The sequence below is a fragment of the Corvus hawaiiensis genome, chromosome 1, assembly GCF_020740725.1.
Source record: "Corvus hawaiiensis isolate bCorHaw1 chromosome 1, bCorHaw1.pri.cur, whole genome shotgun sequence".
Classification (NCBI taxonomy): Eukaryota; Metazoa; Chordata; class Aves; order Passeriformes; family Corvidae; genus Corvus; species Corvus hawaiiensis.
In genome coordinates, this window is record NC_063213.1 from 9,356,428 (window position 1) to 9,380,535 (window position 24,108).

General features: G+C 36.6%; 1 protein-coding gene across 2 annotated transcripts in view; it reads right to left on the minus strand.

Annotated features, from left to right (window-relative positions):
* PTPRN2 (protein tyrosine phosphatase receptor type N2) overlaps window positions 1-24,108 on the minus strand; it is a 653,490-nt gene that overhangs the window by 478,731 nt on the left and 150,651 nt on the right. For both annotated transcript variants that reach the window (XM_048327270.1, XM_048327179.1), the window contains exon 3: window positions 9,035-9,148. In XM_048327270.1, coding sequence (XP_048183227.1) covers window positions 9,035-9,148 — 114 coding nt within the window. The remainder of the gene's footprint in view (window positions 1-9,034; window positions 9,149-24,108) is intronic.

The window sequence follows — 24,108 nt, forward strand, 5'->3', positions numbered from 1 at the left end:
ACCATTGTCTCTCCCACATATATGCAAAAACATGCTAATATTCAGTCTTGCAGTTTTCAATAAAGGGTGTTGATGATGCTAGAGCTATCATAACCCAAACACAAGATAATGTATTTTCATTCCTACGTAGGGCTGATTGACTTATTTATTATGATTTCATTCGGTGGAGAGTTTAACCCTCCTTCTATTTAGAAATTGTTTGCAATTAATTTCTGACTTTTTTTTTAAATGGAGTTTTATGGTGAATGATTTTTAACTTAATGAATTTTTTAATCTCTATTTCTTTTTCTGCTGAGAGCAGCCTGGCCTAAGTCACATAGAACTGACCTTACCAAATACTTTCAGTGCATGACAATACTCATTACAGTTAGGATATATAGAGAACTTTTTCTGAAATGAGAATAAATATAATCAGTCTATCAGCTTATAAATTTATGGATGATGAGTATCAAATACATTTGAAGACTCTAAATATGACTAATTAAAGAGGAATCATCCAAACTTTTAAAACTTGCCTTTTACACAGCTGATCAAATGGGAAGACTGGAATTCTACAGAGAACAGACCTTTTATCACAGAGAGTTGCAAAGAGAAAAGGTATGTGAGTGAACAAAATAACTGACCTTTTGACCATACAGTGTTTTGAATTAGGAGGGGGTTTTACCCAGTTTTGGAGTATTGGCTGGTATTAAATCCTTCCAACATCTTGAATGTGACTATGAGCTGGATGCCTGCTAAAACCTAATAACTATAAAAAAAAAATGAAAACCTCAATGTTTAACACTATATTAAATGTCACTAACTACAAAATTATCAGAAGTGAACATAGTTCAGTTAGAATTTACCTGGAAAGGCTTGAAACTCAGCAGAAATTAGAAAAAGCTGAGCTGGAATGCTGAAGTCTTTTCATTTCATTACTCTCTCTACTGAAGAAGGGATGAAGGGACATCTAAAGACTCAACACAGCTTTCTAGGAATGTATCAAACAACTAGAGGATGCTCAGGCAGGAATTTTAGCTCTCCAAAAGAGCCACATAAAAATAAAAAGAACAAAAACGTTAAGTTTCTAAAATACCACAGACTCAGGAGACTTACACTTTCTCTCCAGGTCAGAGGTTTTGCATTGTTGAGTAGCTCACAGGTAAAATAAGCAAAAGAAACTCAATTATCTCACCATGTTAAAGAAATGTGAGAATACAGCACATGAGGAACACCTCACAAAGAACACCTCAAACTGGAGTAAAAGAAAAAAACATAGTTTAATAGCTATATGCATGACATATGCCAAGTCAAGCAGGAAGAACATTCAATGCCTTCCTAAAAGATTGGAGATACTTTAGCTAAAAAATGCAGTGCAGTTCTGTGCAATTTTTAATTAGAAACCAGACAACTATAGGAATAAAGACTAAACATGGAGGAAAGTCCTTTTTTGCCATTTTAAGACTGGGAGAAGCTGCAAAGAAAAACTGAGTAGTGGAAAGTGTTGGAAGTATACTACAATTTTATTATCATGAACTGCTTCATCCTTCCACGACCATACACATAAGTACAGGCAAAACAACACAGAAGGGGAAGCTTGAAATGTAGTGAGTATGTGCTAAGAATCAGCATTAAAAAAGCAAAAGTAGGATTTAAAAAGAGATTTAACATTACTCAGCCTTTTCAGGAACTTGCTGCATTTGTCAGAAGCACTGTGCCACAGCCATGTCGTAAAGAATGCAAACACCTTAAGTGGAAAATAAAGTCACCAACATATTTTATATATTTACTTTTTTTTTTTGAACTTTTTTTTACAGAGAAGGGAAAAAAGAACTTTTGTGGGAATTCACACTTATTCACACTTGTTACTAAAACAAAGTAAAGCTACAATCTTATCACAATTTCGTAAGGGACACAATCTACTCACTGAGGTTTTGTATTAATAAATTAAAATCATGAATTTGAGAAATAAGCCTAAAAGTTTCAGAGTTTAGAGTACCTATTAACAAACTGAAAAAAATATGTCAAACACTGAGTGTCATTAAGAATTGATGTCTTAAAAGAACATGAGGCCACATAGATAGAGATTAGAACTGTAAAGAAATGCAATGCATATAGAAATAGAAAAGGAAAATATTCCCTAGTAATAAACAAGTCATGAAGAAAGCACTGGTAGTGCAATGATAAAAAAAACAGTCTTATGTTGAATATGTAAATGGACTATAATTACAGATTAATGGTACAAAATGGCATAATTAGTTTGGATATGCTATATTGTTATTCACACTTTCCAAAAGTGGTGTTACTAGAGAATATAGCAGCTAAGGAAGTAATCTCATGCTTGAATTGAGACTTGCTGACATTCCAAGTGTGGGAACAACTGATAATGAACAGCAATTTGATTGATGCATTTTCAAGTGTGTCTTAAAAACATATTATGCACTTATATCACTTCAAGCCTGGTGTTTGCCTGGCCCAATGGTCCTGTGGAAGGGGTTAATTTTTTAAGTTACCTAAGAGGATAAGAATGAAGTTCAGAGCTGCCTGTGACATGATTAACAAGGGAACACATTCATGAACATCCCAAATACAAAGACTTTCAACAGCTGAACTGCTGCTCAATCCAATGCTGAGAACCATCCAGAGGATGCCTGTTGAGCTTGTTCAGGAAAGTCCAGCAGGAAAAAGAAGAGGCATCTGCAGCTTCTTCCACAGAAGGAAGAAACAGAGACAGTCCCCAGTTTTCAAAGACCAGAAAGAGAACAAATTGTGAAAGACATGGAAAAGACAAAACATTAATGCAGAGGTTAAAATCCATGAGGTGCCACACAGATCTTCAAAATTAAGGAATCAAGGCAGGAATTGATCAGCAGCCTTAGTTATTTGCATTATAGTGTAATTAATTTCTAAGTTTCCTTTGGAAGAAGAGCTGTAAAGTTACCTGGACCACAAAGACTTTAATACATCCTGATCCCAGTTGGCAATTGTCACTGCTAGTTGATAGAAACATGACACAAAGGAGACATGCAGACCTTTTCTCCTTTCTATCAAACATACTGATGTGTTATTTTATCAAAAACACAAGTAAAAGCTGTGATTGAACATTCTTTTTAAACAAGGGGAACCTGGTGCTATCAGGATGACAAACATGTCTTCCAAGAAAAGAAAGATTCAAATGATGCAAAATCAAAAGGCTTTACACAATGGTGTTGTGGATGCAGATAAAACACTATATATATTAAAAAAATCTGTCCTCTGTACTGTTTAATATCTCTCCCAGGATACATGGAATCTGTTTCACTCCTATAATAATTTTTTTTAATTCCAATGCATTCTTCATAAATACTAATTTCCTGAAAAGAACATTTTTCACAAATATATTATACGGCATCTGAGGAGTAAATGCCATGTCAGATTATGTCTGGTAAGCAGAGAAGCCATATAAAGAACCGAACAGAAAAAAAATAAAATATGTGGGTTTTGGTTCTGTGCTGTGTAACACATGGGTGCTCAAAACAGGATCTACTGCTCTATACATAAATCTTTTTGCTTTTTCTGAAACACGTTATTTTCTGAACTTTCATTTATGTCTTTGAAGACCAAAAAATGTCAGTGGCGTTTCAGCACTTAACAAAGGCAGGAATGTTTTGCAACCTTTTCAGCACGTTTTTGTCCACTGAGCCAAAAAGTTAAGGCAGCATGACATTGATACCAGGAGAAGGTGAGTAGGTCCAGTCCCAGCTGAGTTCCTCTGGTGTAGCTCATCATGGGACTTATGCTTCAATTGTTGGCTTCTGCAGCCATCTAGGAGAAGAATTTGCTGCACAGACAGATGTCTGGAGCAGGCTGATGCCCAGGAAATTGGATGTAAACACACTGCTCTCTGTCAAAAGAGTTTGCCTTCATTTATATCAATATTTCAATTTAAAGAAAAACCTGCATTCTCCTACCTCTCTGGGTTTCAGTTTCCTGTATTCCTCCATAATGATGTGATAATCACCTCACAAATATGTGCAAGAACTGCATTATTCCTTTTAAGTTTATTTCAAAAATGAGCTTATAAAGGCTTACTTTCAATTCTCACCTTTCTTGGAGTAGAAACTTGTACTTTTTCTTGAAAAATAGTCCTGACTGAAAGAGATATTTAGCAACCCTTTCGTAATTCGCAAGCTATATGTGACAAGTCACATTCATTTCAATTTTCAAGTTAACTGATTGTAAATCATTTCAGTTTTTTAAACAAGTTTGCTGTAAGAGTATAAAATTATTTCTAGCAAAGTTATATTAATCACCTTACACTTAACTGGTTAGAATTAATTTAAGACAGATAATTTTTTCTCCCTGTCAAGAGCTTCTTGGATTGCAAAGAAAGCAAATAAGAGGGGAAAAGTACTATTTTTTTCAAATAGTCTGTAAATATGTTGCCTATTTCCACAGCCCATTAATCTCTCCAAAATTTCTTGCTGACTTAAGCTACATGAATTTAAAAGCATATCCTACTCTTTTTGGTTCTCTTAATGTTACTGTTGATATCTGAATATCTTAAGCAGGACTTCGTAACTGTGAAATAAACTGCTTTCTTTGAAACTATCATTTCGAACAAGGTGTTATTGCAAAAATTAAGTAGCAGCAAGCATAGTGAGGAATTATTTAGAAATTACTCCAGCTCACATAAAAATAATATATATATATATAACTGATCTGTTTTTCAAATAGTCACACTGCACATTTCCTGCAGTAAAGTGAAAATTTAAGTAATTCAGTTACATTTTGAGTAAAACAGAAAACAGAAGCTGAAATACTGATTATTAGTCTAACATACTTTGTTTCTAATACACAGTGTCCTGTCAAGCTGTGCTAGAAACAGTGTCCACAGAGCATACAGCAAACACAAAAACACGACTTCCAGCTCAGGAGAACCACATGACACCAAGGACACAACACTGAGAAGGTACAAACACTGCAAAATGCTTCTCTGTGCTTAGACTCGTCTTACATTTTTTTTCCTAAACATGCAGTGCCCTCTCCCAGAAGCAGAATCCTAAGTCAGATGGGCGTTTGTTGTGACCCTGAGCAAATCCCCTTGTTCTGATGTTTTTAAGGAAGTGTGTCCTTCACCCTCCACCTTTGAGCTCCTGTCAGGGAATGCTCATTGCTGTGGCAGCTGCATGTTCACAGACTTAGTACCACTTTATCATGGTACTATTCTAATCACTGGTGAGAAATCACTCCATGAAACACATGTAAATGCCTTTTGGAGTATGCAAGTAGAAAAATACTACTGTTCTCCTTTATCATTGCTTCTGGTGCTATTTCAAGTACTATTTATGCTTCATGCTTGAGTTATAATGTCCCCTGCTTAGATCTCCTATCTCATTTTCCAGAGCTGTAGTTTACAGGTCAATAATCTATGTGGAACTGTTTCCACAATCTTGTTAAGAGTCTTATTTTAGTGAATACTTTGCCTTTACTTTGCCTGACTATTGTCAGGACAAGAAGAAAACAAAAAATTTTATAATTAATTTAATGCACTTAAGTAAAAAAAAAAGTATTTTCTGCATTTTAGCTCAAACCAGGAAATGCACATGTCATTTGTCATTCTTGTATACTCCAAAAAGTATCTTCTTCTAAGCTGGACAAGAGGATGCAGAAGACCAACCTCAGCGATGAGTATTTCCCTTTCCTTCAGGCACTACTCATTCACCCCTCTATGCTGAATCTTCCTTTACATCCCTTTTCAACTGATTCAGTCCCATCCATACAGCATCCTTTTGACTGCCCTGTTTATTAGACAATGAGAAATGTTTCAATTCCTTACAAATTATTATAAATTATAATATATAGCACCACCAGCTTCAGAAAGTGATTCGTCATGTTTCAGCAACTGTGAGAAGGGTTTTCCTCATATAGACAGTCCCATTTATAAACACTGGACCTTCAGAAAATCTTCATGAGGGTTTGACTGACTCAAGGACAGAGGGAGTGCAAATGACATGAGCAAGGGTATTTGAATGTTAACAGATCATTTTTTGTAGGGAACTACCTAATATTCCAAGGCATTCATTTCTATCATCAATCTACCAGTAGATAGTGTAGACAAAGATAGACTCAATGTGTAAAGAAGACATAAAAACTGTATCATTATGAAACCTGAATTCAATTTTAGTCAAAGTCCTTTATTAAACAGATTATCATCAGACGTGTCACTCATCTAAGCCTCTGTTCTATTCTTCCTCATTGTAGTAAACATTTTGAGTTGGCAGAGTCACAAATCCTATTTGCTATTTACTTCACATTGTCCTTTGTTTTATACATCTCACCACACACTCTTCTATTTGGACCATGATTAAAACACAGGCACCACTTACTTACATGCAATCAGCAAATAGGGATGAAAGAGAATGTACATTTGACAAGGTTTTATACAGGTTTGGGGTTTTTTTTAATAATCCTATGAAAATAAATGTCAACAGACTATTGTCTGGGTTGGGGAGGGAAAGGAAGATCTTATTAATTCTTCAGGGAGACATCAGGAAGGAAACAAAACAGACAAACCAAATCACATTAGGAAAATAAATAAATAAGAACCTAGAAGACCTCTCAAATTAATTGCCCTCAGAATATCTCATCCTTAACTGTATATACATCTAATAAAGCATAGGCATTACTGAAATTTTTATGAATCCTGAGACCTACTATGCAGTCTTTCAAGAGAACACTGTCCTGCTGTTTACAAAAAGAAGAGAATAGATGCTGTCCCCTATCCTTTCCAGGGAAGGTGGGCACCACCAAGGTGAGCTAGACAGCAGTCTTTTGGAGATGACAAGAATGGCGTATCACATAAATAAAGGAAATAAGACCTCTGAAAAAAATTAAACCCTTTCTGATGGTTGCCTGAAATATTTGTGTGGTCTTGACAATGTTTTTCCTATATTTACTGCAGAAATGGTCATCCCATTTTGCACACCGTGTGCAGAAAAACAACATTAACCATGCAAGTGACCACTGCAGCCAGAAAACATGACCCAAGGGCTGGATGTGTTACATCCAATAGCACCAGCAGGCAGCAGAGTCTTGTCTGAGCAACCTTATGTTAGTAATCCATCAATATCATAGTATTGATTCTACTCCTTCCGTATTTCTGTCCCCACTAAACAAAATTTGCAAGATACTAAGAGTAAAAAGAAAAAAAAAGTGATTTTATCACATCAATGATTTGAGCAAGAGCATTCGAGCATTCTGTTATGTTTCATAGATGTATTTAAGATTCTCTTTACTGGGATACCTACAGGCCACAAAAACAGTTTGAAAAAGTTTTCTATCAGTTCCAATACACACATTTGTGTATGCACCTCTAAATGTCACTAGGAAAACAGATAAAAGCAAAAGTCCTTTATTTTCCAACATGGTTTCAATCTGTGTGTTCTTCGTCATTTTCTTGCTAAAAAAAAGTATGAGACAAGACCAAATTTCAATGTCCAAGTTTTCTTAAAAGAAGCATACTACAGTTTCCTGCAACAAAAACAGTTAAATCCAAGGAGGTGGGTTGTGGATAAACCCACCTCCTAGGAACGTCCTAGGAAGGGTTGGTTTATTGATCAGAGGAGCACTTAGTAGGGGGAGGTCACAGCAATTCCATTGAACTAACCAAAATCTTGTGGTAAGCAGGGAGATGGAGGCAGGTAAGGATCCTTTGAGATGGCCTGGGGTATCCCATCCCCCTCTGCATGTTCCCTTCAGAAGGACATCAGTTTCCTGCAGGTCTCTTACTTACCTCTGACATCCTCATAGAGAAAGCTTTACATAGGACACCTGACCTATATTCAGGCAATGTAAATGACTGCTGCCTGTCCATGTGTGCATGATCCCTTTAGGTATCAATTTAGGTGACTTAATGTGATGAATGTGTCCCCTCCTGCCTTCCTCACGATATTCAAACAGAGCCCAGATACAAGTTTTTTCACTCATACAATGTTGCCTTGACAACAGAGTATTTTCATAACTTCGCTTGCATTACTTAGCCTCTAGAAAATGACAAGTAAAAGAGCCACAAGTACTATTCACATGTTACTGTTAATCAGCCAGGAGCTACTACAATCAAGTTTTGCTGAGTTTGTCTCACTTGGATGGGCTGCTGGACAGCAAATAAATCCCTGGAAAATTTTTAAATGCTCTAAATGAGTGGTGTCCAAACTAGAAGTCCAGTCTCCAAGTAGAGTCCCAAATTACTGAGAAACCGATTTTTTCTCATTATTAAACTAGCATCATGCTAATACAATATTACTACTTGGCCATCAAGATTGTGACTGGAAAGCATTTAGGTACAAACATCCACACAGATGATGCAAGTGCAAAATTAAACATTCCAGAAATATTCTTGGAACAATTTGGATCACAAATATCTAGGTCCTGTGGGTGTCTACAAGAGATGTTTATTTCATGTATTAGTATTTAAAAGGTTTGTTCACCTTACTGGCTTTCACTTTATCCAAGTTTTGATTTGTTAGTTCAAGTTATGCCATTCAAAAGCTAGAAAATCCTTTCTGGCTTTGGAAAGAGCAGAGAGATTAACACTGGAAAGGTGAACAAAAATTAAAAGAAACAGACCAGCCGCAGCTGGTAATGAAATCAGAGCAGTTTTATTATCTGAATTCATTAGAAAGTTAAGATCTGTTTCCAACTAAATGGAAGTTTTGTGTTTTCTGCCCATGCACCCTAAAACATGCTGTGGTGCAAAAGTACACATGGCAAACTTTTTTCTTTCCTCCTGATTTATTTATGTGACACCAGGATTCATAGATGCTAAAATTTTCTAGTACAGTGTCAGTCACAGGCATATGCTACATAGGGAGGAAGCTCCTCTCCTGGAATTGCTTCCCCAGGTCCTCCTGGCAGATTCAGTGAGTCCAAAGGCTTTTTACTTTATTATAAAGTCTGCACCAGCAGGGCTGAAACACAAATATGTTCAAAAATTTCGGGAGGCATCACCTCAGAGAGAGCACAAATAATTGTTACCCCCAGTGCATCTAACCCCACTCTAGAGTTTTGACTGTACCTCTGTGTGAGAGCTGCTCCAGGATGATCTTCAGGTGCTGCAGAACAGGGGCTGAAATGTCATATTCATAGATGTCTATTACTGGCACTCGCTGACATCTCCCAAATAGTCCATCTGCAGGAAAGAGAAAAAAGAAAAGGAAAAATACACATTTCGTTTTCTGAGAGGAAGAACGGCATGATGAGATGCGCATTTCCAATGTATCCTAATTATATACTGAAGGAACCTTCTAAAAGACACTTTAAAAAGCTATCAAAGAACCACTGAAGTCATGAGACGGGATATTTTCTATCAAAATAAATAAATGCTGGGAAGAATATTAGTTGGAGGAATATTCTATTGTATGAGTTAGGCATACAGTTTATTTTCTAAAGTATTTTCAGGCTTCTGCTTCCCAAATCTTTAGATGTAACACTTTACTGACAATTCAGTGAGAGAAAACCTTAATGTTCAATGCCTACTATGCTGCAGATGAAAAGTGAAGCATCCAGAAATATAAATATTAATTTGCAGAAACTATGTGGATTTGCTGAAACATTTTTAATGCAGGAGCTGCGTGTTAGGCATTGGTAAATGAGAACTGAATCCATAATGGCTAGTAAAGGCTCATTTCAAGAAGTACCCTCTAATGAATGCAATAAAAGAAAGCTCCTCACAGAACAATGAGATATTAATGTGGCCTAATTTATTTAGCTCCATTCCATTTGTCTGAAATGACAGACTCTTCTCATCAATGTCTTTTCAAATCACACCTTCTAATTAATTTAGCTTCTTATTAGTCTTTATTTAGAGAATTGTTCATTTTGAGGCAAGCTTCCTGTATATGTGTGGGAGGAACAGGGAGTTCAAACATTCAAATTACCTTTCTCCCTTTCACACAAAAGCCTAATTCAGAGTCTAGGTGCTTCACATGCAATCTGACCATCTGCAATTCTGGGTCTCTGAGAAAGAGAGTGGTTTCATTTATTGTTCAAAATAGTTCTCTTCTATATAGTGATCCAAAGGAAGCAATTTAAATGCAACAAGTTTAATTAGCAAAATATTCTACTGCAATCCTAGTTTTAACACAGTAATTACTTCTGCTCTGATATTACATCTATGCTCCAAAAGGAGAACTACATCAGATGAGCAGAAAATAAGGATAAGCATTAATTTGCAAATGTCCATTACTTTCTGTGCTACTTCACAGAGCTAAAAGACTACAAATGGTAACTACTGGCCCAGCTGTTCACTAAACACAAATAATGGCATAAAAGAAAATAAACCAAACCAGGATGCAGAAAAAGGGCATTATTAGTCCTCACTGTTAAACACAAATACCTCATTGAAATTAGCCAACTTTTTCTTTCTTCGCCTTTCCAATCCTCCTGTCACTTAAAACTGCCAAATTAAGTTAATCCAAATTAAAACCCTACATCTGAATCTAATTTTGCTATTGGAAACTAGGTTTAATTTGGAAACTACATAGACAGATATGGTTTGGTTTTTTGACATGTAATGGGAAAAGCAGCCTAACAGCAGATTAAAATATTCATCTCTGTTTAAAAACCTGTTGCAGTTGAAAATAAGTATATAAATATCAGTCAGCTTATAAATGGATGGATAACAGGAATAAGGTTTTGATTCTGAAAGGAACAGAAGAACATTTCAGTGTTTAGGAACAAGATTCTTCGAAATGAAACATAACCTGAAACAGCCAGCTCTATTTTGGAATACCACCATTACTGGCTACAAACAATTAGGACAAAATCTATGTTTATATAAACAACTAATATTCCATTATGTTTTTTAGAGATAAAAATAATTCTAATCTTATTTTAGAGTCTAGAAAAGCATACACATTCAGTAAAAATTAACCATTTTTGTATTAAGTATCATTTAAGGATATCTCCATGGATGCAAAAGCTAATTCACTCACAAACTCTAAAAGAGACAAAACCATTTTCCTAAACTCTGAGTTTTCAGAAACCTTTAGCCTACTTCCTTTGAATAGAACAAAACCCATTTAAATTCTAAAATTAACAATTAGCACATGAGCCCGGGCTGCATTATACAATCTATCCAAAAACACTGAGACTGCTTAGGGAGAAACTGCAAGTTACTTTGGCTTTTGTACTTGAAATATGGGCATAATAAGCTTTGGAGAGGCTGTAACCACAAATAGCGCTCGGCTCTGCTAAATGCAGCACGAGGAGAGCGGAGCGGGAGCAGAATGCCCCAAGGAGTGGTTGGCAAATACCAGCTTTAAAATACAGAGGATCTTTGTGCCGGGGATTACTGTTGGACTGGAGTCGTGCAAATAATACATTTCATAGTTCACCTGTTTTTTCTAAAAAAGTAGGAATTTTCCCAGATTTTTCTGTTTGTTTAGGGCTTTCTCTTTTTTGGTTGGGGTTGATTTGTTTGGTTTTGGGTGTATTTTGGCTTTTTAAATTTTTTTTCTTTAAAAATAAGGTTTCTGTGGCAAGTTATAAGACCTAAAAAATTTAATTGAGGTTGGGCATTCAATTTTCAGGGTGCCTTTTAAAATAAACTTGCTTACAATTACACAGATTTCAAGGGAAGAAAAGGCAAGGGAGAGCCATTTTACCATGAAAAAATTGTCAAAGACACCCCTCTTTTTCTTTCAAGAAACCTAAATGGCAGATGTGGGGTCAGAAATGGCTCAGGTCCAGCACAGAGCTCATTTTTACTTAAATTACAGCTAATATTTAAAATGTCCAGCTTAGTCTTCCATGAACTATCCCAGTTACTGTGGTATTTACAGCAAGTCAGTACATGGTGCATCTTTCTGGACCCTGTCATGCACCCAGTTGGCCTCAAACAGTGAGAGAAATGCCCAAAGCTGGGCATAAAGCAAAAAAGAAAGAGGAAAAGCTCCCAGAATTTTCAGTAAATGTATCAGGGCAGAGGAAGATCAAAGAATGAGTGATATTTTAATAACACCATGCTCTGTATGCCTGTATCTGCTGAGAGTGTGTTCATACTGAACTTGCATTAAAGTTGTGTTAGGAGAGGGAACGTAACATGCAAAGGACATCTGCACTTTACACAAGCCCAGAATGAGAGAAGGTTGAGACTGATCAATATGGACATATATTTGCTATTAAAGTGTTATCATTTGCTGTCAGCAAAAAGTAGAAATTTCCATAATAATATCTTAAAAGTTACACTTAGAACTGGAAAAATCTGCATTAACAGCAGGCTCATGTTGGCTTTTAGAAAGCTGCTACATTTGTTTTCAAAGAAGAGATTAAAACAGAAGAATTATACACCCATATACCCAAGGAAATAGTGAAGTGCTTCTTTATCCACTTGGCTATTTTGCTGATAGCTTTAATATTCGAGAAGAAACGCAAACATAAACTTCTATAAGCTTTTACTTAAAATCTTGAATTTTGACAAATATTTATATATTAAAAAGTTAGATGCTAAGATTAAAAGACACAAATTTACTGTAACTCAGGGGCACAATAAGATCTCAAATAGATGTCTTTTATTAGAGACAACGCCCTGGAGCATGGTATATGTATTTACACTGAATATTTATCAACTTTCTAGTGAAAAAATTACAACTGATAGATTAAACCATGAGCAAGTCAAAACACAAGTCCTGGAAGGCTGACTGTTGAGAGAGGTTTAAAAGAAAATGGAAAACACCCATCATTATTCATTATTATTGCCCATTTGTCATGAATTAGTGCATATTTATGACCTCCATTAACTACTGAGGAAGTACCACATTATATTCATGATTGACATCCAGGTACTGAATTGTGTAAAAGGAGACCACAAAAACCTATAGCTTGAAATAGTTTTGAAGAGTTGATTGCGCCCGTATGTTCACTTGGTAAAGGAGACAAGCATCAAGTGCTTAAGAGGTACTAAAAAATCTTTGGAAACTTGCGCTAAGTGACAACCTTCACCTTGAAGGCAACACTATTTGTTGGCAGCTAATTCAAGAAATTCTTTTTAGGCAGTGTTTCCTCAAAAAAAAAAAAAAAAAAAATCTGTGTATAATAAGCTGTCCTTGGCGAAAGAAACATATCCCATCCTGGAATCCCTATGTATGGCTAATCCGGTGACTGAAACTAAGATGTATCCAAGACATGACACAGTTTTAAATAATACCAGCAAAATAAAGAATGAGTTCTTGCTGAGTGTCTTTTGCTACTGAGAAAAGGTGTGAAGACTGATAGAGATACTGGAGTTTGTCTGCAGGCAGCTGAAAGCTTGATATATGTAAATTAAAAGATTGTGCTGTGCAGTAATTAATTATTTAGATCTACATGCAGTGAAATTTTCACATGGCGCTGACAAGTGACCTTTGAAAAGGAGCCTTCGAGCAGATGCTTTGAAGCACCTGGGTCTTCTCTTCAAACTTCCTGCAGCAGCCAGAAAGGAAGCAGCTCTCCAGACAGTGTCAGTACTCACATACATGGGCCAACCAATGCTTCAGCTTCCTTGTACTAATTACCTGACAATTGTTAAAAAATTAAAGTAGAGCTTTGTATAAAACTCTAGTTTTGCCCCATACTGCAGTCATTGTGCTTTGTTCCTCTGTTATGTAAAAAAGAAAGTCCACAGACCCAGTGGTGTGTCAAATGGCAAATTCTGCCACCTTGGATTGCATCATTTGTGCTCTTGCACTTAACCAGAGAACCTACTATAATGTTTCTGCAGAGTTTTCAATGGGCATCATTCTTCAGCGACTTAACCTTGTGTAAGAAAAGAATCCTTTCTTCTCACTGAATATGGACACCATACTCCTCCCACAGACAGCGGTTTAAGGTGCTATAAAGTCTAGGACTAATAAAAAGGTCGGTGCTATAACCCACAATTAGAGCCTGAATTGCCTACTGGAGAGATTAAATCCTTTTCCAATGGTAAGCACAATATTTGCATCTCAAAAGTCTCATGATACTGAACTTCAAGGTCACCGATGTTAAATGTTTAGGAAGTATGAAGGAGATTGTTACAGTATTTTACTCTTCTCTCCCTGCTGTTTCCCATAGTATGGAGTGTGTTTTCAAAACCCCTTTTCAAAAATTAAAAAGAAAGATTAAATGTTACTGTTCATTGAAGAGGACATTAAGTTGTATGCCAGGAGGCTTATTTCAAAAGATACAGTTCACAAATCCACATTCAACATTTACAAGCAAGGTCTTCAGCAAACAACATGTTTTTAATATTCCATCTATTAAAAAAAAATTCATAATTTATACCTACACTTTTATATTCAATTTGCAAGTAGAGTAGAGATCATACAGATAGAGCAGCAGTAGCTTCTGCAGCATCATTTCTCATATGAAGTTTTGAAAATGTGAGTCCAATGCTTCCAACAGCAAATCCTGCAGTGGTTGAGCAGAAAAGCTGCTGTTTGCAATCAGGGGGAGCTGCACTGCAGCCCTGCAGTGCTCTGCAGACAGCAGCCTTCTGAGGAGCAACCTCCCCCTGCTCAACTTTTAAAACCTTTTTGTCATTTTATTTTTCTTATCTCCGTAGTCCTTGGTTGTTTTCCTCAGTGGTCCTCGGTTATGTCCATTTTGGAGCAGTAATAGTGGCATCTAGTGGACAGGGATCAGTCCTGGAGCACAGACTGCTCACCACCTGAATTTACTGCTTCCAGATCCATTTGGCTTCATCCCAATACAGAACTATGCAGTTCCAGCCACCCTCAACCCACACTGCCCTTCCCTATCCTAAAGGCTGACAGGCATGGGGAAGATTTTAAGGCAGCTATTTAAAATTAAGAAATACAATTTTAAAATAAAAGGCCACAATATTTGTTTCTAGAAGTAAAGCATTATAAAGACAAGTAAGGAAAGTGCATGCAGACTGTTTAACAAGAGTTTGTGGTGGCATTGTGCTTTTGCTACTCTGTGAGGCACAAAACATTATGCAATAGAAGTAAATCCTCAACTTCAAGTAAAACACAGAGCATATTTTTGTAGGTTTATTTTGTAAATATAATAGAAACACTATAAAATGCAGAAAACAATGAAGTAGGACACTCTAAACACGATTGTTTTTATCCAACCAAAAAAAAATTGCCATGCAGTGGATGACTAACAGTCCAGTAAATTCACTCTTCCTCAGCTACTAAATAAACTGCTTCTTGGAAGGCAAAGGTAACTTTAAAAAAATTCTGCTGCAATCCAGATCACCTAACAGTCCAATAAAAGAACTCTAACAAGATTTAATGCCTCTTCTCACCTTTCTGGACACAGATATTTAAGGAAAAAGATGGATAGCTGGTCTACTTTAAAAAAAATCCCCAAACCTAACCCCCTCGAATATTTCTGCTGAAAGAATCAGTATTTCCTGAAAGAATCAATGTAGGGTAGGATGTTAGTGATTATGAAAGTGCTCCTATTAAAAGATAAAAGCTAACATTAAGAGCAGCATTGGTTAGCTGTTGTGCAAATACTGTGATAGGGCTGGGATTTGCAAAGCTCCAAATCATTCTGAGGCATGAATAGTTCCTCTGGGTATTACAGTTCCCTTGTCTCAAGGAGTAATTCTGAGAGCAAGTTCTGGAGGACTCAGTCCTTCCTTAAAAAAAAAAAAAAAATATATGTATATAATCTTCAACAGAAGGGAAATATAATTTCAGTAACTATTTCTATGCTAACCTGCTAATTTAAGTGGTGGATTGTACGGTCCTAAAGCATTATGCAAACTTGGAGATTTTTTTTCTACGTTACAACAGAAATATGTAAATTGTAGAGAAAGTAACTAAAAAATCCTCAGTACAGCAAAAGGAGGGAAGGAAAGGACTGTGAAAAAGTGAGTTACAGGCTAACAAAGCAAGAGGAGAGCAGGCTTGCCATGAAAGAAGTGCTGCCTGCTTCCAAAAAGCCCCTAAGTTATTCAGCTAAGAGAATGAGAGGTCCAGATTTCAATGCCTACTTTATGTGATTCAGAGCACAAAAATGAAGCTCAGCCTTAACAGGTCATACTTCGGCCTTGCAAACATCGAAATAATGGCCATGCCTTGGGAGGAGAGGGCAGGAGGGACTTAAAGGAAAGGAAAAAGTAGAGATGAAAAGAAAGCAAGTCTTAACATTTTGCTGCTAGAGCTAATGTTCAAATTGAATAATGCTTCAATAACTTGGTACTTCTTAGAGAACCAAACTTGAACTTTCCACAGCTTAGGTAACTACGTGGCATGAAAGTTATGGTTTTGGCTCCATGATGAGGATAATAAAGGATCAGAAAACAGTGACTGAATCAACATCTTCCACATCCGGATAACCATGACAGTCTGTAAGCCACAGGAACCATCTGCCTCTAATTTTGATCAGAGGCAAATCCAGAAAATCTCTGAGAAAAAAGCCCAAGAACTTCTAATTGTAATATGTTGAGAAGGCTTTTCTAAGCAAAACTATGGCTTCAGTATTAGCTGAGGTGCTTCTAAGAAAAAAGAGCTTGCAATCAAAATCCTCTGAGCAGCACCTCCTTTTCTGGTCAATACTGGTAGTAAAGAGAAAAGGGAGGAAAAATTTAAACATATAAATCCTCCTCCAAGATGATAAATACTTTAAATTCAAGTATAAATCAAGTATTAATAGGCTTACAATAAAGCTCTCTCTTCCATTAACATGTTTAGCCACTGGACTGCAAGGTTAACAGGTAGGTTTATAGCATACATTGCTATCTTAGTACTGAGAAATCTAAGCCATGTGCCACCCTCTATTTAGAAAAAGCTTTTTTTTCCTGGAAAAAAGACAGAATACTGTATCAAATTCTGACCACATCATTACCAGAAAGATATGAATAAACTAGAGAAGTTCAGAGAAAAATGAAAGAAAGGAGGCAGTCACACAGAGCCTTAAGCATGGAACTACCTGATTCTTTACAAGAAACACTAAACGTTTATGCAACCTGGTTGATTAATTATTTATGACATTATTGGGAGAAATGGAGTGAAAAGACAAAAATGAACATTATGAATCAGAACAAGTTTCAAGCAGGGAGAAACCGTTCTGGAGCTGTTCACTTCCCTCCTGGAAGAGTAATGGATCATGAGTAATGGATCCTATTGCTTGCACTGTTTAAAATTAAGCCAGAACAACAAGGAATGATGAAACATGAACAATTCCTTTTTTTTACTCAATATGCATTTATGAACAGAGGTTACTGGAGGGACTAAGAATTTATTTATGGAATCAATGAGATGCAAATATACTAATGCTTATTTATGTACACTAATTTTCCAAGTATCACTGAGATGTACTTCAGTCACTTCAAGGATCCCCATTCATTTTTGGTTGGTGCCAAGAACCACTTTGGTGCTGGCAATGTCTTCACTGTGCCATCAGACTGTAGCTGCTCTTGCATCTGTATTCCCAAGGCAAAGATAACTCTGCAAGGAAACATGTTCAGCAAAACGCATTTCTGCATTAATTTTAATTTTGTATTAAAAACAAAGTAGTGAAAGTTTTAACTTATCCTGTGTAAGTGCCAAGAGCTTATATTTGAGTTATTATGTGTTTGCAGGAGAAAATATTCTCATGAAAACATGACTAATGACCATTCCATTCATATTCACCAGCTGCAGTGTCTAGTAGAGCAAACTGGGTTTATTTCTGTCCTTTGCCAAACTAGAATCTTTCTAGATCTTTGCAGGACAATATTTATTGAGACAGCAGATTGCTTTTGTAATCTGAGTTACTGAATTTATTCCTAAATGGAACTGACTTCAGACATGCATGGAATTATAGTAATAAAGATCTCCATCTTGTTCCCTAGCTACTATTAAAAAAAATTACAGAAAATTATGTTATGTGAACCTGAAAATATCAGCAGAAAATTTAAATGCAGTTCTTTAGGGAGGGGAGGGGAAAACCTTATAAACACAAATCACTTCAGAGTGCTGCAGCCTGTGGCCTGATTAAAACTGTTCAGAGCTATATGAGAAATCTCTACACCTTGCTCAAATCTGAACTATGCCTACAGAAGTCACAGCACATCAAACTGCCCCTAGCAGAACAGCCAAGAACCTCACTCAAACTTTAATATCAGGATGCCAAGAGTTTCTGCTGAACAGTTTGAAGAACACAAAAAATCTGACCGTTTTCAAGCAAACTGTGCTTTGAAATAGCTAAATACGATGTTACATACCTTGGACCACCTATCAGAAGCTGCAGCCAGAAAAGTTATTTCTGTTACAACTAATTAGAGGTCCTGACACAGCTTTCCCCCCACTGTGTGAGAGACCTGGAGCACTGCCTGCAGCTTTGCTAATGGCAACAGGTGAAGGGCAGGAGATGTTAACAGTCCTCCTTGCTTGATTCAAACCCCAGTGTTCAGCCTGAGATGATGTGAGGGCAAAAGCACAAAGAAGGTTTGGGGACATATGAACATAACAGCAGTAAGTGGGAACAAGGAGCTGACGTCATTCAGTATGCAGCATTGGTAAGGTCAGTATGGGAATAGAGAGTTCTGGAGTCCAAATCTGAAGATGAATGATAAATTTTGGAAAGGGTATTGAGAGAAGCAAAGGAGATTATTTATGGGCTGGAAAAAGCCCTACAGTGAAGTGCCTTTTCCAGCACAGAAGTCTTCAGCACAGCAGATGATCTTTTGTCTCTCTAAGTAAGCCTGCAGACAGATGGAACGATATGGGAACAGAGATCAGAACAGGGCTGGGAGCAGCTTCAGAAGTATTTATTCTCCTCAGTTTTGTGTGCTGCTATTCAAAACAACTTTTAAGACCTGCAATATCTGAAATTATGATAAGAAAGGAGCTGAAAAGCAAGACTTCTTTTGCTTTTGCAATGGGTACAGAGATTCCTCAATATATGTGATACGTACAACCCCAAATTGCTTCCTATTTTACTCCCGGAATACATACAACTCATATAAAATTCTTAACATTTGTACATACTTATAAGTTGTAATGGGCTTTTTAGAATACTGTATACAATTAAAAGCCATTCTTTAACTGGAGTTTGGGGGCTGGATTAAAGCTGCTCACACCCTTAGAATATCCTTCAATTGGAGTGGTTAAGTACAGAAGTTGTATACTCAGCACATATACTTAAAAGAAAATAGAATAAATAAAAATCATTTTGAACAAAATATTCATGCTACAAAAGGATGAAATAACCATTCATCAAAGATGCAAAATAACAAACTTGAAAGCCAGGACTTTAGAATCAGCAAAATAACCCACTGACATAATATTTTACTAATGAGCATCAAACTGTATCTTTCTAAATGTCTTCCTGATACTACATTGCTTACGAAGTGCCATATTCTTGATTGGAATAACAAAACCACACAGAAAATATTAACTCTGCTTGTTGTTGCTTCCTCCACTCCAGCAGAATGCTCTTCCAGCAGAAGCCATCACTGGTTTTTAGTATGTCTTGATAGATCTAACAGAAAGGGGTTGCAGTCCTACGTGAAGGAAAATGCCTCTACCCAAAATCTACTATTCTGAAGCTTCTGCTGCATTATTGACAATAACCACACACATTTAAATAATACTGCTGAACTTATGACACTTATTAGATGGATAACTATTCACCCAGATCTCTGCACACAGATGGCTTTGCTTAAGCAGGTCAACTCAGAGTTTCACTCTTTTGCCAGTGCTTTACCATTCCCCACTTATCCAACAACCAGCCCAGCCTACGCTCCTGTTCTGGCCAACAGAGAGGTTTGCAAAGGCAAAGCAGATCCAGGGGGGTGGTGTGGGCATCCTCAAGGTCAAAAACATAAACAGAACTGCAGACTCACTAATGAAAGCAAAGGGATAAGCCAGTATTTTTTAAATGGGAAAGAAAAGAGAAACACAAATCTTGAGGAGGGAAAAGTCACCAGCTTCTCTCACTGGTCATATTTCAGCACTAATTTTCCAGTCAATAAAAATGCTTCTGTCATGAAATGTAATTTTGATATACTGAAACTAGAAAGATTTCCAAGCCATGTACAGACAGAAGCAGATTTCGATGCATCCAGATGATTTTGTTTAATCTACAATAGCATTTTCTCCCAAAGACATCAACCGAAATAGTACATTTTAATTTTTTAATCTGACTTCTGCATACCTAGTAGCTGCAGTAATTTTACTTATGCTCATGTATTAGCTCATGTATTCCTTCAATGTCACTGAGAACTGGAGCAAGAGACAACTGTTACAAATATTTGCTACTATCTTCAGTATTTATGAATGTGCAGTGTAGCAACAGGACATCCCATTTCTCTCACATCTGGAGCACCTTTCAAATAAAAATGTTCATCCCTAAGTCAAGGAACTACAGTCCATAAAACAACCTGCAAAATTTTAATAAATTCAAGATTTTAACGTCAGCACCCAAAGTGTTTTGCACAAATTTCATTTGCTGCAAAGTTCATATTCTGCCTAAACCACTGACTGCTGTCATACTTGGTGCAACTTGTTATGGGTGAAAAGATAAGCAGCAGGGCAGCAAAAAGAGGAGGTTTATCTCTGGCACCTAATCTCCTCAATCAACAGCACTCAGCTCTGCTTAACAGCCGTTGCCAAGGAACGGGGACCAGCTTTTCTTATCGGCTTCATAATGTTTCATTGACTATTCAGACTAGAATAGAAAGCTGTGACACTCAGGGTTATAAGCAGCACAAAATGAAAACGGCATATTATGTGGTATGAAGAAGAGAAATCTTTTAGCCCTCACCTTATCTGGACAGTGACTGTTACTCAAAAGAAAAAAAAAAAATCATCTATCATTTTCTGCTCTGCTTATTTTAATATCACAAAACAAACAGAAAAATATATCTACATAAATAAGATTACTTTTTTAACGCTGTTGGCAGGTCTTCAGCTGAGTGAATTCACTGACATTACTGATACCTCTTATACAGAAAGACAAGGGTTGTGTAGATCCCCTATTACATTCCTGAAAAGCAAGTGTTTACTGCTTATTCTAAAGCTACTGCAGCAGCTTCAATGCTTTGAGGGACTTCTCACAGGAGCAGGAATGTTCCTCAAACCTTGATAACCATGACCAGAATAAGACAATCCATGCAAAACCAGCAACATTTCTTTAACAGTATCACTGCTCTTCTCTCCTCTCTTCATCTCTGCACAGATTTTGATTTTCATACTGAATATTGATACTCTTTATGTACTTGAACAGGAATAAAAAGGCCTTTATTGCATCTCTTCTGATTATGAAGTTTTAGTATAATAACCTTTCCTGAGTATCTGGTTACTAAAATTTAAATCTCAGGCCATCCAGAATCATGATGAATTGTAACTGGCATTGTACTTGCATGTTATTATCAGCATATACAGAATTATATCATTATCCACCACAGGAAAAACTGGTAAATAACTGAAAGAATATGCTTAGACACATTCACTGCATAAGAATGAATCACCTAATAAAATACATCCAAAATTAGAAAATAAATGTGTTTACCTTTTTTCCATCCCAACAAATGACTAACCATCCTCAGGGCTACATATCCAGCAGGCTATGAGCCCTCATATTTATAGATGTCCAGAAACTGAAAGGAATCTCCTGGAACAAATTTTACAGTCATGGAATTCTCTGCTTTTCACACAAAGTTTAGGTATGGACTTAAGACAGATATTCACAAGCATTTGAGGTTCCAAGTACTTCTGAAGGATGTCATGTTACCCAGTCTCTTTCTGTACAAGCTCTAACGCATCCAGTTACTATTAAAGATATGCCTAATTTTCCATTCATTGCAAGCCTCCCAGGGGCTGCTTGGAATGTTTTTATGCTTAAAAATAACTATTTACTTAAGCAATTGTCTTTACTGAAGCCTCAGAGTTGCATGGCTCTCTTGCTTTTCCACAGTTTTAGGAAAAAATGCAAAAAATTATAAGCATTTGCAAAATGCTTCTAGGATCATACCACACCCTTCAGGAAATGTTAAAGCTTTGCTGTAACACAGAGTCTGTGGGATGAAGATGTACGGAGGCAGAAGCACACTTTTTTTTGGCACTGAAGCTTCCTCTGCAGATGTGATGTCAAAGTACTGACCGTGCTTGGGTTGAAGTGTTTTGTGTGGTTATGGTACAGTGGGATAGGGCTCTTACCTCTTACATTTAGACTGGGATTGATGAATTTATTTCACAAAGGCATAATTGTTGTCCTTTCAGTGACAAATAACTTCTGAAATACCCTCCCAAAGTTCACCACACTCATACTAGTAAAGCCACAGTTTTATCTAGACAATGTCCTTAGATTATCTGGTGCAGGCTTATCCATTTCTCTACTCCATCTCCTTCCATTTTTTACTATCAATGAGAACAGAAAAATTTCAAATAAGATAAAGTATTCTTTCTAGTAACAAATAAAGGCAGTGTTTCTTTTCATACTAAATGGCCTGATTTTTAGAAAAAAATGTTTTTAAGTCTGACACATCTTACCAAACCACCTGAAACTGGACAGGTAATTTAGGGGTATATTTGTGACACATTTACTCCAAAGATACCACAGAGAAAGAGGCACATGCTGTAGGTGATTTGGCTAAATTAAAATCTAAATCAATAAATTGAACAGATACATACCTTGACATGAATAAAAGCATGAGGCTGAAATGACTGGATTAATCATAACAAAAGAACAAACTCAAAAAATTCCGTGGATTCAGCCTTAGCTGAGGTGCTTCTATCAGATTTCATCCAGTTTGGCTTTTCAGCTAATGAACACTAAGAGGAGGTGTTACACCTTTTTCAACTTGCTTCACTACAATAATAAAGAGAAGATTCAAGTAGAGAGGTACTGGGTTTTCTTCTATCACTCAAATAAGAAAATTTATAAATTTGAATCTATTGCTTTATCATTAATTTAATATATATGAAGCTATTATTTTTTTAAATCATTTGATTTTATTTATGTTTAGTTTTGGGTGTGAAAACACCAAAGTATGTTTCCAAATATTTTCCTTTAACTACACTTCCAAGAAGATATATAAACTGTAGAAACAAAATGGGCACATCATTAATTTTGGTTCTTCAGACTTTTGCTTCTTGCACTAAGCCAGGGAGTGATTGTCAAGATCTTGGTCATGGAGAGCTTACAAGCTTCATTGGAAGAAAATGATGGTAGAGACTGAAAGGAGCAGGATGTGTTTCATCTCTTTGGCTCAGAAGCAAATGCAGCCTGATAGAAGAGAGGCCTCTTCAGCCATGACCACGCAGTGCCACACAAAAGCTCTGCAGGTGATTGCAAGACTCAAGTTTCAAGTCCCATCAAGAAGGGGTCCCATCTTGGGGCCAAGTGCTGTCATGTAAGGATGGATACATCCCAAAGTTGCTTTCTAAAATATTAATCCCAGAAAAACAACTAATTCTCTAGCTGTTTATAAAGAGTATCATACCTCAAAAATCCATTTAAATTTCTTTGAATAATGTGTAATTGTTCCCTTACTCCTGTAGTGACATTCCATTTGAACATTCACATCAGGATCCCTAAGGGCCAGGTCTTAAAAGCTGAGCACAGACACTTAAGAAGCAAAGGAATAAAAAATATCAGATAAGCACAGACATGGAGATCCACAATTTCGTGTGTGCATAAAATCAGTCGTACAGGTTGTGTCACAGGCAAGTAAATACTTACTGCAAATGCAGATACAGGAAGCATTTCCATATTCTACCCATGGAATATGGGTGGACCAAAACCAGGCAGAGGTTACTGCTATTATTTTGACTTCTGTCCAGTAAGGATTCGGTTCCAAAATTGCAATTTTAAAATCCCTGTCATGTTATTTCTGTCCCTTCATGGTTTTGGTATCTGAAGTAGAAAAAAGGGGGAAGGAATTGGCTGACTAGAAACTAATAGTACTAAACAGAGAGCGGAATAAATATTTTGCAAAATAATTTGGAAAAAGTCTTACTTCATCTCGAGTGTAAAATATTATACTCAAACCCAACAGTAATTACAGAGATACACGGTTTTCACACAGATTCATCATTAGACATCATTCAAGCAGAAGCATTAGAAGTGCCCTCTTTTTACCCACAGGCAATGCCTTATGCTAAGCTGCTTCCATACATTTAAGGAATTGATTTTAACAGCACTCTGGGTTTGTGTTTCTGTTTTTCC